General features: G+C 39.6%; 1 protein-coding gene across 5 annotated transcripts in view; it reads left to right on the top strand.

The window, feature by feature from the left end:
* Positions 1 to 18,007, top strand: part of LOC149313990 (ras-related protein M-Ras) — a 56,458-nt gene extending 38,451 nt beyond the window's left edge. For 4 of the 5 annotated variants that reach the window (XM_089520314.1, XM_089520315.1, XM_089520316.1 and 1 more), the window contains exons 3-6: positions 5,503 to 5,656; positions 7,115 to 7,214; positions 9,648 to 9,727; positions 16,999 to 18,007. In XM_089520314.1, the coding sequence (XP_089376440.1) occupies positions 5,503 to 5,656; positions 7,115 to 7,214; positions 9,648 to 9,727; positions 16,999 to 17,098 (434 nt within the window). In that variant the 3' untranslated portion in view covers positions 17,099 to 18,007. Of the gene's footprint in view, positions 1 to 5,502; positions 5,657 to 7,114; positions 7,215 to 9,647; positions 9,732 to 16,998 lie in introns of those variants that run through there. The other variant, XM_089520318.1, reaches the window with a different exon arrangement.
* Positions 18,008 to 18,383: the final 376 nt, after the last annotated feature.

Below are 18,383 nucleotides of genomic sequence, written 5' to 3'. Positions count from 1 at the left end.
TGTCCCGGTTTGGAGGTCCTCACTTATGGCAACCCTAACTGAAATAAATCAAACTTTAATGTATGTAATTCTGGGCAAGCTGTTCTGTCTTGAGACCATAATCATATGGTAAATGTAAAATTTAATTCAGTCATAGGCATTTCTGCTGTTGTACTAGGCAGAAGCATAGGAACTAGATACATATATCTATGTTTGCTCTGAAGTGAATTCCACTTTGTTTGGCTGAATCAAGTCCCAAACAAGTGTACATAAGGTTGTAGCTTAAATTCTTCCCATAAGCTCTGTCAGCATTTTTTGCTGTGTTTTGCTTGGCCCACCTCGATTTGTACTAATGCCTCACAATAAAATTGTAGTGTCTTGGCTGTTCATGTCTGTACAAATAGGAAAAACAGCTTGGGGATGAACTGACCAAAAGCTAAAGGGTCAAAGATCATTTTGAAAGTCTCCAGTCTTGCATAGTTGTCACTGAGTAGCTTGTTTTTATTTTCCTTGAGAAGAAGAGGAAAAAAATCAACTTTCCCTGTGTTATACAGTATTTTCAGTCAAGAGTTTGCCTATATTCTGCAGTTCTTCTGAAAAAGAAAAATTAACACTTGTGGTTTATTGTAAAAGCTTTGCCATCCTCCCCTCTTTTCTTTTCTTTATTTTTTAGAAAAGGGGAGGAAATGTTCCTTCATAGAAAAGGGCCAAAGTAAGACTGAGGCAGAAAATCTCAAAAGGCCCCCACCCCTTTCATTAATTAACATGGAGTACAGTATACCCAGAAGTTCTACACTACAGGCCTCATTAAAATGAACTACTCACTGCTTTTCTTAGCCCTTGTTCTTTTCAGTGAGCTCTTTCAAGAATACGCCTAGTAGACTTTGCCCTTTGGGATAGGAATATCTTCATAGCTCCCCAAATCTTTTGCTTTGTATCATAAGGACCTCAATGCAACAGAGATTCTGTTCTTTCTCAGCCTATAAAAGAGAGTGGTAATCTTGAAACCCAAGGTTTATTTCTGTATTTGATACTATTTTCTTCCAGTCTTGAAAAGAGGGACTTTTCCCCTGACAATCTGGAAAAGAGAGACTTTTTGTTCTTCAAAGAAATGGGGACTCATTTTGTCTTGTGTATTTGTCTCCCAGTAAATTCTCTACAAGAGCAAAGGAAGACAATGCAAAAGAACTTACAAAATTTCAGCAAGCATAACTGCCTGTGCTCATACTAAAGGCTGGATGGATGAGAGAATAGAAGGGGTGGCAGTTTCCAGGACAGATTACCCTCTTGCTTTTACCAGGGGACAGTTCCTTTTTATATAGAAGTTAAAGTATAATACCAACATTGGCCAGTGGATGTTGACCGGTTTTTTTGGTCAATTTTTTGACTAATATTTCTAGACATACATGAGTATATATAGTAAACCCTTTCTCTTCCCATGCTTTGCTTTGCTTAACGGCTTTAGAACAGTTGCTTAGGTGTGGCATTTGAATTGTTCCCCCCTCAATCTAATGATGAAGAATTACAGAAAGACCTTTGCTTTCTTTTCTGTCAAGGGACGAATGTTCTCAGCACATGGTCCCTAAAGTGTGGCCTTATAATCAGACCTATGCAGAGTGCTAATGTATGGCACAGTATTTGCTTTCCTGTCAGCCATTTCTGCAAGAAGAAAAAGCTCATGTTTCAGTGGGGGAAAACTAAACGTACAGAATTAATCATCATAATAGTAGCCATTTGTTTTGCGAAAAATACTCTACAAAGGCACACTGGAATTACAATGTAAGAACAATCCTCTTTGAAAAAGTTCACCTCTAGACCAGTGTTTCCAATGGTGGTTGGCATTCATGAAGCATAAAACCCTTCCTGACTTTTCTCCAGTCACAACTGGGATTCTGTCTCTGAACCAGGGCCTGTGCTACCATTGTGCAGAGTGTATTGGCCACCTCAGACAGCAGATACTGGAGGGCCACAGAGATTAGCCTTTTGGCTGTACCTCTGAAATTTTCAGCTGTTTTCCTCTACTGGAGGGCAGGGCTATGTGTGACACACAGCCTAGCCCCCATGTGTGCCTGCTTGTCATGGTGAAGAATGCTGTTCCTTTGTAGAGAAGGAAGGAGGTGACTGTTTTGGAGATTCTGGCCACAATTATCCATTTTGCAGGGACGTAGCCAGGATTTTAGGAAGGGGGGTCCAGACTAAGTGCCACCATTATATTGGGGCTTGGGTGCGGCGGCGCAGCAGCACGCACCATTCATTTTTCTAATGGAGGGGGGGTCTGGACCCCAAGGACCCCCACCTTGGCTACGTCCCTGCATTTTGCACCTCTTGAGACTCATGGAATAACATCTGGCCTCACAAATCGCTACATTTGCAAGACTGGCAAGAGTCTTTTCATTTTAAAAACATGGATGCACACAAACATACTTTAGCCAATGGGAAATATATGTACAAAAAAGGTTTAGAAAAAGCATGTGAATAAATGCAGTAAATGTGTGTGAATAAATGCAGATTTCCAGGAAAGAAATTAAAAATAAAGTCTGTGTAACCTGAAAACAAAAGTGTGTGAATAAATGCAGTAAATGTGTGTGAATAAATGCAGATTTCCAGGAAAGAAATTAAAAATAAAGTCTTTCTATGCAACCTGATAACAAAATCAGACAGGAAAGCAGATGGGATTTAGAGATGTGCACAAGAAAAAGAAGGAACAAGTCCTCATGTGCTTATTTATTACTGTATTTTATTATTTTAAAAAGGTTTATGATGATTTTGTTTCGTTATAATCCCAACTCATTTTGGCCTATACTGAATGGCCTTCTTCAGGGGCTATACTACAAGTAAACGTAAATAACAATAATAAATTAGAATTTAGAAAGGATTACACATATTTCTGATTACATGGAGATCTGTTTCTTCTTTTGCTTGTATAGCCGAATACGTGCTTTCCAGTATTGGTTTGTGACACAGAGAAATGCAGAAATTCACACTGCACTGTTATAGCACTACTATTCCACTTTAACCGCTATGGCTGCCTCCTGCAGAATCCTGTGATTTGCAGTTTAGGGAGGGGCATTTAAAAATCTCAACTTAGGCCTCAATAAACTACAAACCCCAGAATTCCACAGAAGGCAGCCACAGCTGTTAAAGTGGACTAATAGCACTCTAACAGTGTAATGTGATGTTGTATAGACTAGAATTTTTCACATCCCTATTCCATTGTCACTGTTCAAGTAACATTTAAATGCCATTCTAGTCAGTTTTCTTCACATGGAACCATGGGAGAATGTCATCTTGTCTTTGCCTCAGATAGCAAAATATCAGATTCCAACTTTGAACACTGATTCTTTATAGGAGAGATATTTCATATGGGTCTAAACATCATTCATTTGCCTCATCCTTCATTAAGAATAGAAAACATTTGGGTCCCTGGTGGCTTCCTGGAATGGCAAAGGGTGGAACTGGCCCCATTTCCTCACCATGTGTTCCTTTTTAAAATAAAATGGTAGAAGAAACATGCCAAGAAATCCCCATGATAGATTCACTTTATGGTCACCATAAGTCAGAAACAACTTAAAGGCACACAAAAACAATAACAATACCTGTTGATTGTTTTAATTTCTTAAAACAATGGAATCTTGTTTCTTAAAACAGTGGAAATCATATGCCAAGGATAAACTTGTTATGATAATAAATGGAAGGGAGAATATTCTTGAAGAGGTAATCCTGTTTGCACATAAGATATGTCACCTGCAATCCATCCTGTTGACACTGGTTTTCACTGCTTTGTGTGGAAACTCCTATCACTAAGCACTAGTAAGTCCTATTTGACCCAAGGGACCAGTTTCTCATGACTTTGAAAAATCAAGATAGGTGACTCATGGAGCATACTGGGATAAGTGCCTATGGTCATCCATCATCTTTTAAGGGTCTCTCACATTTCTCTACTTCTTTTTTATGTCTGAGGTCCTTAGGGCAGTAAGAACAAGTCTGGAAATGTAAGGATTTCCAAAAAGCATTTGGAATTCATTTGGCACAATCCCTCAAAAGTTAAATGGAATCAGATTTTGTTATAGCGAGGATGAGTAGAATACTATTTGCCTTCCATTTTAGCCATTTCTACAAGTAGAAAAAAAAACTCCTATAGCTTCAATGGGAAAAGGCTGAAGAGTATAAATATAAGCAATCAGCATAATGGCACACTTTTAGAGTATGTGATAGATCACAGGGAGGCAGAGGAGCATTTGTGTGTCTGCTTAAAAGGATCAAATAGCAGATTGTATGAAAAACCTGTTCCTGAAAACATATAGGGCTGCTGTCCATCAAAGAGAATAGTATTGAGCTAGCCCAAGGGGGTGAACTAGTGTGACCTTCCAGATGTTTTTGGGTTGCAGTCCCATAATCCTTCACAATAGGCTGTGATAACTAGGGTTGATGGGAATTTTATAGGCTAAAAGCATCTGGAGAACCTTTACTGTGTATCCCTGGCTACACAGGCAATTTGACCCTGTATAAGGCAGTTATCTAGGTTCCAAACTTGACATACTGCTATTTTCAGTGAGATTTATTACTTATGCCTTCAGGTTACAGCCACCAAGTATTCACTTCTCTCTATAGCTTATTAACCCTTTACTGCAGGATTTTTTTTTCTTTTTAATCCTTGCCACTCTCACAACTGTGGATTTTGCCTGAAAAAACTTGCATTTACCCTAGAATGAGCAAAATCTCATATGTTCAGCCAGGGGCAAGTGAGGATTATTTCAGCAGTGTAGACAACCCCTCACTCTCAAATAGCCTGGCATGTCTTTCTCTCCAGATTCAGAAGTACTGTATTGCCTTTCATGTGAGCTCTGACACAACGTGTGATCTAGCCAAATACTGGCTTTGGAGGAGAATTTATATCTGTAAACCAAAAAAGGAGCAAAAGTGTTGTCATAGTCAAAGAAAATGGACTGTCCTAAAACATCAACTAATTTCAGTATGACTGAATCACACTCATTCATTCTTTCAATTTTAATAAATCCCACTGAAAATAGTAGTATGTCAAGTTTGGAACCTAGATAACTGCCTTATACCAGGTCAAATTGCCTATGTAGCCAGGAATATACATTAATGGTTCTCCAGATGCTTTTAGCCTATAAAATTCCTATCAATCCTAGCTAGCACAGCCTACTGTGAAGGATTAAACAGCTGAAAGGCCCTTTCTATACATGCCTCTATGCTTACAGCCAACCCCTAGAAGAGGTGAAACAGCACCTTATCCCCAATAGCCCCACATCCTGTGATAAGGATCTGCTGTGGATGTACATTTACACACATTCAGGCTTTCCTTTTCATGTGGATGGGCAAACAAGACTTATATCTTCCTCCATGTGCTTAGCATACAGATGGGGATATGTGTGAGGCAGGGTTTGCTTTCAAGTAGAAACACTTTGAATGGGATGGATTGTTCGGTATAAGGTGATATTTGGGGCAAGATAATTAAAACATCTGTTTGGTGTTTTTCCCTTACTTCCTTGCTCTTATTAGTCCTAGATACTGCAGGCCAAGAAGAATTCAGCGCAATGAGAGAGCAGTACATGAGGACAGGGGATGGGTTCCTTATAGTCTATTCAGTCACAGATAAAGCCAGCTTTGAGCACGTGGACAGATTTCATCAACTTATTCTCCGAGTCAAAGACAGGTGGGTGTCTTGGAGCAATGGGGGCTTTAAACAAAAATGTGTGATGTTCAGGAGTCAATACCTTCTTCATATCTGACTTTGAAATATTTTCCTTATATGACTCCTATAGAGCAAGTCACTGATTTTAGTTCCTGAGCTGATCTCTGATATTTTTGATAGTCGTGCCATCACTTGAGAGGACTTTAATTTGGTATGACCCATTACTTGCCTATTTTAATACAATATGACAGTGGTACTCAAATTTTTTACCCTTGGGATCCCCCCCCCCCTTTATATCTATATATGGATATCATGACCTCTCCTACTCAGCGTAGTACATGATTAAAATATTTTGTTTATTTAGTTGCATATTTTCATTTGCACATTCATATATATTCATATTTTGACATTTTATACAGAAATAACATCATTTATTAGATCAGCTTTATTTAAGTAAATTCAATATTTAAATTCAATGCATGTGTCAATTTTACACATAAAAAAAGTTGGGGGGGGGGGGCAAAGAGGGATTAGAACCTACAAGTCTTATGCCCCCCTTGAGCCTCCTCGGGGATCCCACCCCACCATTTGAGAATCACTCCATTATGAAATTAAACTAAATCGACACATTCCAAAATAAAGTTCCTTCTTGAGGTTTTTATAGGTATCTCCCTGACATTTTTAATATAATTGGATAGTGTCTTAATGAGTGAGATATTGTAAATTAAATAAGCAAGAGTTACCATCTATTGTTAGAAGTAATTGACAGCCATAATACATTCAAAGTGCTAAGATTTAACCACTGGGATTCCAGTATATATAACACTCCTCATTTGTGCTATGTCCCCAGACGAAGTCAAGTGCCTGGCATCTGCATTCTTAAACTATCCATGTTTTTAAAACATTGACTGGGATCAAGAGTCAACGGCTGCATCTGCACTACAGAAATAATCCAGTTTGACATTACTTTGCCATGGCTCTTAGCACTTTGAATATATTACAGATGTCAATTACTTCTAACAATGCTTTGGAATTCTGGGAATTGTAGCTTTGCAAGACATTTAGCGGGCTATAAATAAATTTTATTATTATTATTATTATTATTATTATTATTATCCTTCTCTGTCAGAGAGCTCTGGTGCCATAACAGGCTACAGTTCTCAAAATTCCATAGCATTGAACTATGGTAGTTAAAGTGGTGTCAAACTGGATTATTTCTGTAGTGTAGATGCAGCTTTAGTGGTGCTTAGGATAGATTCACTGATATAAACTAGATTTTGGTTATGTTTTAAATATAATACTATGGATCATATTCCCTCACATTAGTTAGAAATTGGCCAATGAAAGTGAGATTTAAAACCACAACCATCTATAGAAATGGGTATGAGATTCTTTGCTCAAATGGCATGTTGTTGTAATTGAAGAAAGCAGAAATTGAGAATTTTGTATTGATGCTGTCCTGTTCTTTTTACCTTCCAGAGAATCTTTTCCAATGATTTTAGTGGCCAACAAAGTTGATCTAATGCATTTGAGAAAAATCACTCGGGAACAAGGAAAGGAAATGGCAGCAAAGCACAATGTACGTCCTTTCAGCAGTTTCTTGTACAATTGTATTTTGTAACATTGCCATTATAGTCTTAAGTGGCTAAAGTCCCTGGTTCACTCAGTCCCTTCAGCATGGTCACTGGTAACAGGGCTGATAAAACTCTAGCATAAGATCAGCTACCACTCAAGGAGATGATGTTCACTTATTGGTGGGATCCTAGTAGGAGGGTTAATCAGTAGTGGAATTTATGCATATTGGCTTTGCGGTGCATTGCATGGTTGTCACAAAACACTGTGATACCTTATGACAGCACAGATAGAGAAACATGTGGCCCTTGAGATGTTACTGTATTCCCACTAGTTGGGAAGGCCAGTTCTGAGGGGTTATGGGAGTTGCAGTCCAACTTCATTTAAAGGGCTACTTGCCTCCCATCCATAGAGTTCAAGGAAGGGACTAAATGAGGAGGGGGTACATTTGGCTGCTTGCCAGAATCAGAATGGAATAATAAGACTGCTTTTCAGTCTGTATCACTTGCACATGTTTTACTCATAATTCTCTTCTGTTTTCACATTAATCTGTGGTTTGTTAAAAAGCCACAAATTGCTCTCAAAATAAGTGTTTAATATGTGTTCGGATATATTTAAACTGGCACAAACTACTCTGCAGCATTCAAAGACATTAATCCAAGAGGTAAACAAGAGGTCAGTTCACATAGGAACTAGAAAGATCAAATTCTTCAAGCATTACTATGTGGAGTAATAAACTCATGAGGCAAATCTGGAGTTCATTTCTACTAAAATGGCATCTTCGTTTAACACTTCCTCCTTCAGGGCTAGCTTGACAGAGCTGCAAACACTGTACATCAATAAGATGGAGAAAGACCTGGATATATTAGGTACTGGATAACATTTGCAGGGTAGAGGAAGGCTCTGTCAAACATATTAAAGATTTCTTTCATTAGAAGATGTAAAATAACATCAAATACCCTAATGTAAATATGTAAGCACATTTCAGATACAATGCCTTTTTGTGATAGTTCCATCTCTTTAGAAGGGGATAGATCAGAGCTGAACAAAATGTGTAGAAAGGATATCTATAAAAAGAACATCTCCTCTGTTAAGAAAGCTTTGAGAAGTAGGGGATTAGCTTGGAAAAAATAACAAGCAGAATGATGGACATACTGTATATAGATATAAGAGAGAGAGAATTCAAATTATTGTATTGATCTTAATTTATTAGAACTTGGCCATATAATTGAATGAAGTAGTAGTACGTTTTAAAAAATGTTGTCTTTTTCATACTACAGGATAATCATGATTGCAATTAAAAAATACTTTCTGATAAATAGATTTGACTGTTTGTGTAGGCACACAAGTATAATTATACATCAGTCCTACCAAAGTACATATCCATGCTCAGATAACAGAGTGTACACTGTAGAAATAGATCCATCCTGTGGAATCCTGGGATTTGTAGTTTTGCAAGGTCTTTACCCTTCTCTGCCAGGGTGCTGGTGTCTCACAAAGCCACAAATCCCAGAATTCTGAAAGAGGCAGCCATGTCAGTTAAAAGTGATGTCAAAATGCATTATTTCTGCAGTGTAGATGCACCCTAGAGAGTTATTCTTTGGATATGAACTACTTTGTATGTGCCAAATATAAATATTTGAATGATATCCTTTTTTTACCTCTATTGATATGGATATCCTTGAGTAAGTACATCTCTAGTGTACAGAATTAGGCCTGAAACAATTTTTAGTCCCAACTCAAAAAAAAAATTTTTTTTTTTAATTACTGGACTTTATATAAGTCATGACTTACCAAATTTCTGAACTAACAATTGGATTTAGGTTTTATAATGACTTAACAGCTGCTCTGAGAGCTTTTAGGGCTGAAGGGTGGAGTATAAATACTGTAAATAAATAAATAAATAAATAAATCCCTTTTCTTCAAAATACCTGAGGAACTGTAATTTCATGGGGGGATCCATACCACCCTCACCAAACTACCATTCCAAGGATTTGGCTGGAGGGGAGCGGGCTGGAGGGTTATAATGCTCACAGATATCACATTGATTCAAAATTATTGTGGAACTGTGCTGCATAAACAAAGTCCTATCAAAATATCTTCTGCTATGTAACTACAGAAATGATTCTGAATGTATTGCTTCTGCTGCTGCTGCTATTGTCATTGTCCCATTTTGTGTATAAATGTAGCTTTCCCCAAATAATTACTTCATTTTTCTGAATTTCCGGTCATCTAATGGTGTTCAGATTTATTGGGAAATGTAAGGATAATGATACAGATAATTTAACATAGCCTTTCTGCTTCCTCTGTTGTAATGGCATCCTTACTGTGCATTCAACTTTCCCCTTTCTTTCTTTCTTTCTTTCTTTTTTGAATCTTCAAATAAGACATTTTCCCTATAATATATGTATTTAAAAGTTACTGGACCTTTGTTTTCTAGATTCCATATATAGAAACCAGTGCTAAGGACCCCCCACTAAATGTTGACAAAGCTTTCCATGATCTTGTTCGTGTAATCAGGTAAGCTATAGTTGGTCAAAAACCAGCATGATTTGCAAAAAGTTCATTAATCAATTGAGTAGCCATATGCTGGAGCAAAAGCTTGCTTACATCTCGTGTAATTACCAGTTTATTACAACAACACCCACAACCATCATCTACTTAGACATATATTTCACTATACAAGTAATCATATTTTTTTTCAGAGGATCAGTTCAAACTTATATGGAGGTTATTCTGGAAAACATCCATTTCTCCTTCACAAATGGTGATCAGCACTGAACAAGCTTGTCTAGTTTAGTTTAAATGAAATGGCTTCACGAAATAAGTATTCATACCTTTTCTAGCTCAAGACATTATATCACCTGATGACTTCGAAGCTGATGCCTCCTTAGATGGTCTCCAATAGTGATTTTAAAACTTCCTTCTCTCTGGGAACCTATTTCATGCCAGTCTGTGGAATCTTGTCCCTTTGGTGATTTTAGAAAAATCTAAAAGGTGGATCTAAGATATATGATCGCTGTTTACTAGGCATTATTCACATTTCTTATGTTTGGCTATCACTTCCAGCCAAAATTATGGTGTACCTCAGAGCATTCCCAGCACTATCTTCTGGTTGCACATAAATCATCCATGGTAGGCAAGCTGATTTACAGTGAAGGCTATTCCCATTTGTAGATATTCTCATCTAGAAACCACTGGCATTTTTCAGAGGAACTCCAGGTTTCATAAATCATTAATTAGGAGGAATGGTGCTCTATGCCAGTCTGCTTTCTGAAACCCCTTAAACAAGGAACTGAGGAGAGAAGCCAATGGCAAACTCAGAGCTCAGAGAAATAACTTTTTGGACAAAATCTTCCAGAATCATCCACCTGCTGACCATGTTTTTCCAAGCTCTGAGAGAAGTGACTAGGTAGTACAGTTCCCTGTAAGGACTCTCTGAAAAAGTGTGTTGAAGAGTTTATCCACACTTCAAATACCTACTTCTTCAAAACATTCTTCAGTGTCTTAAAGCATTGCCACATCCTTGTAACAATACCCGACTAACATAGTGTACCAAATGATGAGAGAACAGTATTCCTCAAACAAAATAAAGGGCACAGAATAAAGTTGGATGGTGCATACAGAAAAATCATAAAGATGGATTTAGCCCTCCTGCTCTTTTGAAATTTTCCAGTTCAGTTTTACTGAAGAACCTGGAAGTGTAGCTTGGTGATTAAGTTTCCATTACTCTTACTTGTATTACAGTGTCTGGTTTTCCTCTTTTTAAAATATTTTTTGGCAAAGTCCATAGGTGCTGGATGTTTTTGTCCATTTACTGATGATTTACTTATCCACTGAGGAGGCAGAACCTGGCCCAATTCACTTGAGAAATCACTGTGGTGAGCGGGAGGAATACTGCATCTGTTCCTTCTGTGTTCAGAGTTTTTCCATCTTGGCCACAGGTTTTCTTTGATGGTCTGTTTTGGCATAATTGTTACATACCACCTAGTGCTTATTTTTGCCTCAGTGTCCTTGAGAGCTTCTGATATGTGTTTCTGTCATTTTTACTAGATATCCCAGTGTCACTTACAGAGCAGATTAGCTCTTCCACAGGGTTTAGCAGCTGTTCCACATCATGGGACATGCTTGTTGGCTTTTAAGATGATAGTTCAGTGGTGAAACGATTGTTTCCTTGTTGAGTTTAGTAAAACTAAAATGTTAGATCAAATGCCACTGTTGATACCTTGGTTCTTCTGCATTTTTACCATTTCCTTTGATCTTTCGTTATTGGAAGTGCAAGAGAGTTGAAATGAGAGTACCGTGGGATGCTTAATTGTTGTTGTTTTTTAAATGCATGTCCACATGGCATTCAGTTGAATTGCATAAGGAGAAACTTACCTGGTCATTCTACGAAGATACACTCTGATAAAGGTGAGGAATCATTGGCCCTCCAGCAGTTCTGGACTACAATTCTCAAAGTCCTTTATCATTGGATATGCTTGGTGTGGCCTCTGGGAGTTGAAGTTCAACAACATCTGGAGGGCCAATGTTTCCTTGCCCTTGCTCTAGGGACATAACCATTCCTAGAAGTAGGAATATGCAGTGATTTCCTGGCCATTTCTCTTTTTCAGAAAAGCAGGTGTATTACCCACTCATTCTAGAATCCAAGACTTAGATAATCTCACCAAAAATGAAGTGGAAAGGGGTTGGGGAGTCACTTGGGTAATACAGATGCAAGTATTTTTCAGATCAAACCTGGCACAAAGAAATAGAACATATTTGAGAGTGTGCAGCCAAATCTTTTGAAATAATATGTCATCTGCAGAAGCACCAGTGGCTTTGTGGCAATTGGGCAGAGTGCTTCAGTTCTGCCTGAAGAAGCTTCCTCCTAGGTTGATTCTCCAACATGTGCTGGAGAAAGTGAGATATGAGGCTGGCTCATTTTTTCCATCCCTTAGCAGCCTTTCAGCAGCCTTTCTCTGCTGTAACACTTGTACTGTTTTGGAGAGAAATGGATTTTTAAAAACCCTTCCTGGTTGCCTTGACTCATTCGATGTTTCCACAGATGCTGTCCTGAGCAATATAGCAAGAAGGAGGCAAGAGATGGCAAGAGAAATTCAAATGGCTGCTTTGATGCCAGTCCTGGTTCCAAGTGAGATCAAGTCTCCAGCATGACAATTCTAATCCTGGGCCGCTTCCTCATGTGATCTCCTTAAATTCACTTTGAGTCTCCTGCCTCCTCTTTGTTTTAACATATGCTCAGTGTTCATGCACAGGAAAATACAACAGAGAACAATGTTCATATGTCAACACAAAGAAGCACTGCACACTGACAGTTCAATACTGTATTCATAAACCTGAATGAAGCAAGCAGAGCTTTAACCCTCTTGTGTGGGCTTCTTTAGATGATACAATGTCTAAAGGGCTGTGTATAAGTTGACCCTAGCTGGAATGCAATTAGTTTACCCTAGCTGGGACTAAGCATTTACCACACAACACTCTTATAGCACTGCTATTCCACTTCAGCTGCTCTGGTGCCTCCTGTTGCAGGACTGGAGCACAACTCTGGTGCAGCTTCTGGCCTCTTAAGATGTGTGTGTCATTTAAACAGCATTCCTCCAAAGTGGCTCGAAGCAGTTTTATTTTGACCTGTCTGTTTGGGCCCTTAGATTTGCAGTTTAGAGAGGAGCATTTAAAATTCTCAGCCAAAGAGCTTTTAGGCCTCACTGAACTACAAACCCCAGAAAGCAACAGCAGGCAGCCAGAGAAGTAAAAGTAGAATAATGGCACTATAAAAGTGTAGTGTGGTGACCTCCTCAAGTCCCTGGGCTTGCATATAGAGCTTGGAAAAGCTTTCAACTACAATTCCCAAAGTTTCCCAGCCAGTCAAGTCCCTAAGGTCACTGTCACCCCAATGAGGTAATTTATGCTGTCACCCCCCAGGCTTCCTAGAACACACCTCAGCCCTGCCTTCCAACAGCCAGGCCACCTCTGATGAGCTGGAATTGGGGTGCTGACGCTACCCAAAAGCCTCTTGCAGGTCTGGTAGGGCTGCTGGTCAATCATGAAAGCAAGTTGTATCCCTTTCCCAACACCTCACCCCCACCTGTGACTGCAACCATTGGATGGTGAAGGCACCCTAGCTAGCAGAGAGGGGTGGCAGGGGGGCTTGGAGCAGACAGGAGTGACTGCTTCATGGGGTGTTCACCCCCACACCAAGGTGTCATCTGGTGTGGTCCAGATGCCCTCTTAGTGACACTCCTGCTCCCAGTCAGAATGGCTGGCAGCTGGGAAGTGTTCTGGGAGCTGCAATCCCCACCCCAATATTTTTTCCCAAGCTTTAGTAAATCATACTAGCACAACAAGGCTGCTTGTGAAAGATGTTGTTCTCATCCATAAGATCAGGAGGAGGGGGGAGTCTAGCTCTATTCCATTCTGAATATAAATACTAGAAATGTGTCCTCCTATTTTTCCATGTGACTCATCAAGAATTCCTACAGATCCAATTAGATTTTCATGGGGATTTGATACTGTGCCTGTGTGATTAGAATGCTCTGCTGTATCTGTAAAGACAAGCAGTTGATGTTCTTTTTATCCAGTTGGGAGGTTAGCAAGAGCGTTTCGCCGATCACATTTTTCTGAATACGTATCTAATATTGTGGAGGAGGGGAGGCTAAAACTGACTACTTCTTACTACTACATAAATAGAAATATTTTCCCCCAGAACCCATTAGAAAGAATATCTGTCACCAAAATTGACAAGAACTGGGAGCAATGCTGAATACATGCTTTTCCCTGTATCTCTGATTAACACCAAGCTGGTAATTATATTCACTGCTTATCAGAGTCACCTGTCTGGTTAGGTTGCGGCTAACAAAGATCTCATGCATTCTCATATTTGTTTTGGTTTTTTAAAAGGCCAGTCTTCACTTTAACATGCCTATGATGCCATTAGATAAAGTGAGACAAGCACCCTGTGTGGCAGTTTGGGATGGGCAACAACAGCTCTCATTTTCTCAACACTCATAACCACAGCACTTTGAGAGGTCTACTTCCTCTCATGGAAGACAAAACTCAGTGTGCCACCTGTGCTGCCTTTTGTAAATTATTCTACTGCCCTCGTGCAGGGTATGCTACCCAGCTGCCAGTAAGATCCCTCTGCCTGTCAAGTCTGCCTTTGGAGTGGAGGAGTGGGGACACCATTACCTGAGCTGCAAAATGTCCCTGGCCAACCCAGGTTGCTCTTCAGTGTCCTCAACTTGAAGTACTAAAATAGCACCACAGTCCACCAAAAGCTCAAAATAGTAATATTTTTGGACACCAACTGCCAGACTATAGACCAGTGATGGTGAACCTTTCAGAGGCCGAGTGCACAAACTGCAACCCAAAACCCACTTATTTATTGCAAAGTGCCATGTCCCTCTGGCTTTCTAGTAACAAACTCTGGCAAACTCTGTGCTGGGGCGATGGCACAAGTGCCCCCAGAGAAGGCTCTGAGTGCCACCCCTGGCACACGTGCCATAGATTCGCCATCACTGCTCTAGACGAATCACTCTGGGCTGCCACCATTCCTAACTCTCATACGTCATGACTTTGGCAATGCAGCTGAGTCCTTTCACCCCTGATTATCCATTCAGCCCATGGGGATCTCTGTAGTGGATGGTGGCTTACAATGTGTGGTTGTGTGTGCATTTGAATCCACTCTAGATCTTAATCCAGTGGATAAGTCAACTCAGGTTTTTGTGGTCAATTATTTGACTAAAATTTCTAGACTTATACATAGAATCATAGTATATACAGTAGGCTTTGGCTGTTTGTTATAAGTTTAATGCTACCCTGATCATTCAGCCAGGAAAGGATACCCATCCTTGCCTTGCAGTTGTGTTCTCCAGGAAGTCTTGCTAGAATAGGGTCTCTGTGTGCCTGCCAGCCCCAGTTGCACAAAATAGGCTGCATAAACTTGACATCTATGGCACACAAGCTTTTCAGTCATTACAGATTCTTCCGGCTGTATTTTTTTCCCCCTGGCACGACAGCAAAAGACAATTTGGTGTGGTGTGGTGGGGGAAGCAGGATAAATTATGCTTTTCTGAGACTGACACCTAAATAACATTTGAGAACCAGAGCTGTAACCATGCCATGCTATGCCATGCCATGCCACGCTTCAGTGTTCTCCCCCAAAATAAAATTGTCTACAGTAAAATTTTTAATGTGTCCCATTGACTAAGTACTTGGGCCAACTTAAGCGACAAAAGTTTAAGTGACAGAGAACAAAACAGGTAGGGACAGGCTATAGGTCAGAGGCATACACTTCGAATATGTACATTCATTTTTAGAAGAAGAAGAAGAAGAAACAATTTGAGATGCTGGCTTGCTGTAGCACATTACAAACAACAGCACTGGACCAGCACTTGATGAGGCATACTTTTGGGTAGTGATAGATAGTATTGCACCTCTCATAACTTACAACAAAGCTAGGCAACACATGCCTCTCCAGAAGATGTTGGACTTCAACTCCCATCATCCCAGACTATGTTGGCTAGGCTACGGCCAATGGAAGCTGCAGTCCAGCAAAATTAGAACCCTGGCTTGATAAAATAGGGTTTTCTTGATTGCCAGTGTTCAAATATTGACCTAAACACAAAAGTTGGTGGAGCACATAAAACAATGTTTATGAGACATGGTAGTAAATGATAGTAGTATGGGAGAGCTGATAATCTCTTTGGTGTATGCCTGTCCTATGGGTGCTCGGAGCAGTTTTGCACATTTTGGAAACACCACACTCAGGTGGTGATTCATTAATTCATTGTCTTTCCATCCAGAATATAGCTCTTAAGTCCCATCCCAGTTTCTTTTTCCTCAGAGAGAAAAAAATAATGGTACCCAAGGCTATTACTCCATACAGAGAAAAGCAGCTAGGGCAAGTGATTTTGTAATGCCAGCAACTAAAAAGATGGACTTTCCCTCCCAAAAAGCTAGTGCAGGGGAGCAAACTGGATACACTTTTCATATTGAGCTAATTTAACCACCGCATGTACTACCATTGAGCTGAAATCTAACTAGTAGAGCACTTAGCATAAAGATTAATCTGTTTTCCCTGCAAGGCACAACTCTGCACCAGCTGTTAAACAGGAAAATTTGTTTCATCTCTTAATGCTAGGGACAAAAGGCTCAAGGCTTCCCTAGAAATATAGACATAAAGCCAGAGCTTGATAAAGTAAACTTTTGGACTGCAGCTCTTAGAATCCCTCAGGCGGTAGAGCCAGTGGCTGAAAGGTTCGGAGGGTTGCAGTCCCAAAAAGTCACTTTTCCAAATTTTGTATAAATGCATGTAATGTCCAACACTGGCAATCACTTCTTAAATAGATAAAAACTATTTCAAGAGAGTTGGAGATGGAAGAGTTCCTCACACTTTCTTTGTTCACCATTTTCCTACTCCAGGTTTCTCCCATACAATTGTTGCAGTTGTGCATGCAAAGTTCCAAGCACACATAACTAATATAAATCTCCGTTTTTAAGCAGGAGTGGGGGGGAGGACTCCAGCATGGCCTAAATACTCTAAATGCACCAGATCCCATCTTATATTGGATGCTAAGCAGCGTCCGGTCTGGTTAGTACTTGGATGGGAGACCACCAATGTATACCAAGTGCTGTAGACTATATTTCAAGAGAAGGAACTGACAAAACCACCTGTGAGTATTCTTTGCCTAAGAAGACTATGAAATTCATGGGGTTTCCATAAATCAACACGCAACCTGGAGGTACACACATATACACACACTGATGGCTTCTTTTATTTTCCTTGACAGGCAACAAGTCCCAGAGAAAAGTCAGAAGAAAAAGAAAAAGACAAAATGGCGAGGAGATAGAACAGCCACTTCCCACAAACTACAGTGTGTGATTTTGTGACCTGCCTCTTCCTTGTTTTGCTGTATTCATTCCAACTTGAACCTAATTTGAACTAAAAGAAGAAAACCAACCCTTGAAACACCGTCAGTGTTAACATTTCAAGAACAGTGATTCGTGCACTGGGGGGGGGGGGGGGAGCCTTGACAAGAAGCAGAGCCTCAGGCATTTCTTGAAGCTCGGCCAAATGACTGCTTGGCAAATGGTGAAGGATGGTTTATAGAAGGGGGAAATGTGCCCTAGGAAAGAAGGGAGCAAAACTTAGGACTGGAGTTTTATGAATGTCGACCATCTCAAAAATCTTTATTTTGTAATAGGGAGGGAGGGGGTATGAGCTAACAGGCCAAGATTTCTAAGCATGGCTCATTTCTAAACAGTGAGAACTGACTAGATTTTGTACGGGGGGGGGGGGGTATGTACTTCCTTGCTCAGCCAGCAACTGAGAAAGAAATACAGTGGGATTTGTGTGTGTTTTTTTTCTTGCATTGGACACTCCCAGATATAGTCAGTAATGCCAAACTGCAACTTTATATGAAAAAGTACATAGGTTTGAAGCAAGAAAATGAATTCCAGCTGCTCTGGGGACTCCAGACATTGTGTCAGAGGCTGGAGAGGAGCCAGCTCTCCATCTGTAAAAACGCCAGCAAAGAGGATGGAGGAATGGGGTTGGTTAGTTGGTTGGTTGGTTGTCCTTGTCCTTGTTGTTAATCGCAAGGGAGGTGGGGTATAATTTTGTCTTGTCTTGTCTTGTCTTGTTTTGTTTTATTAGCATGTCAAGGCTGTCGTGTGGGAGGGGAGGAAGGGGTAGCCATTTTGCTAATCCTGAAAATATTTAAATTAAACATTATTTACAAAATGTGAGTCAGAATATATATTTTTAATGTAAGAAATGTTAGGCAGATGTAAACTGAATACAGTGGATCCTTGACTATGAAGTTTGGTGTCAAAAGGTAAAGGAGCTATCATATTAGCTCCTTTACCTTTTGACACCAAACTTGAATCTTGATGCCTTTTGCTTTACTTTAATTTTTAAGACAAAATAGCCTTAGAGTTTTTGGAATGACAGTAAAGTAGTGGCTGCTTTGCATTCCAGGAATACATTCCTAAATTCAAATGAGCTTTACTCTATTTCTTCTAAATTAAGTTCTCACATTACATCTGTTTTTCATAAACCTGCCTATTTTTTAAAAAAAAACACACTAAAATATTAAATATTTTAAATTAAAAGTTTTAATGTAATGCACACCCTTATCTGTACAGTGTTAGTGTATTAGTAGTAGTGGTGTTG

This window comes from Sceloporus occidentalis, unplaced genomic scaffold, assembly GCF_023333645.1.
Source record: "Sceloporus occidentalis isolate IW3139 unplaced genomic scaffold, rSceOcc1.0.p SCAF_4, whole genome shotgun sequence".
NCBI classification, from domain to species: domain Eukaryota; kingdom Metazoa; phylum Chordata; class Lepidosauria; order Squamata; family Phrynosomatidae; genus Sceloporus; species Sceloporus occidentalis.
Note: the sequence above shows the minus strand (reverse complement) of the source record. Positions and strands in the feature narration are given on the sequence as shown.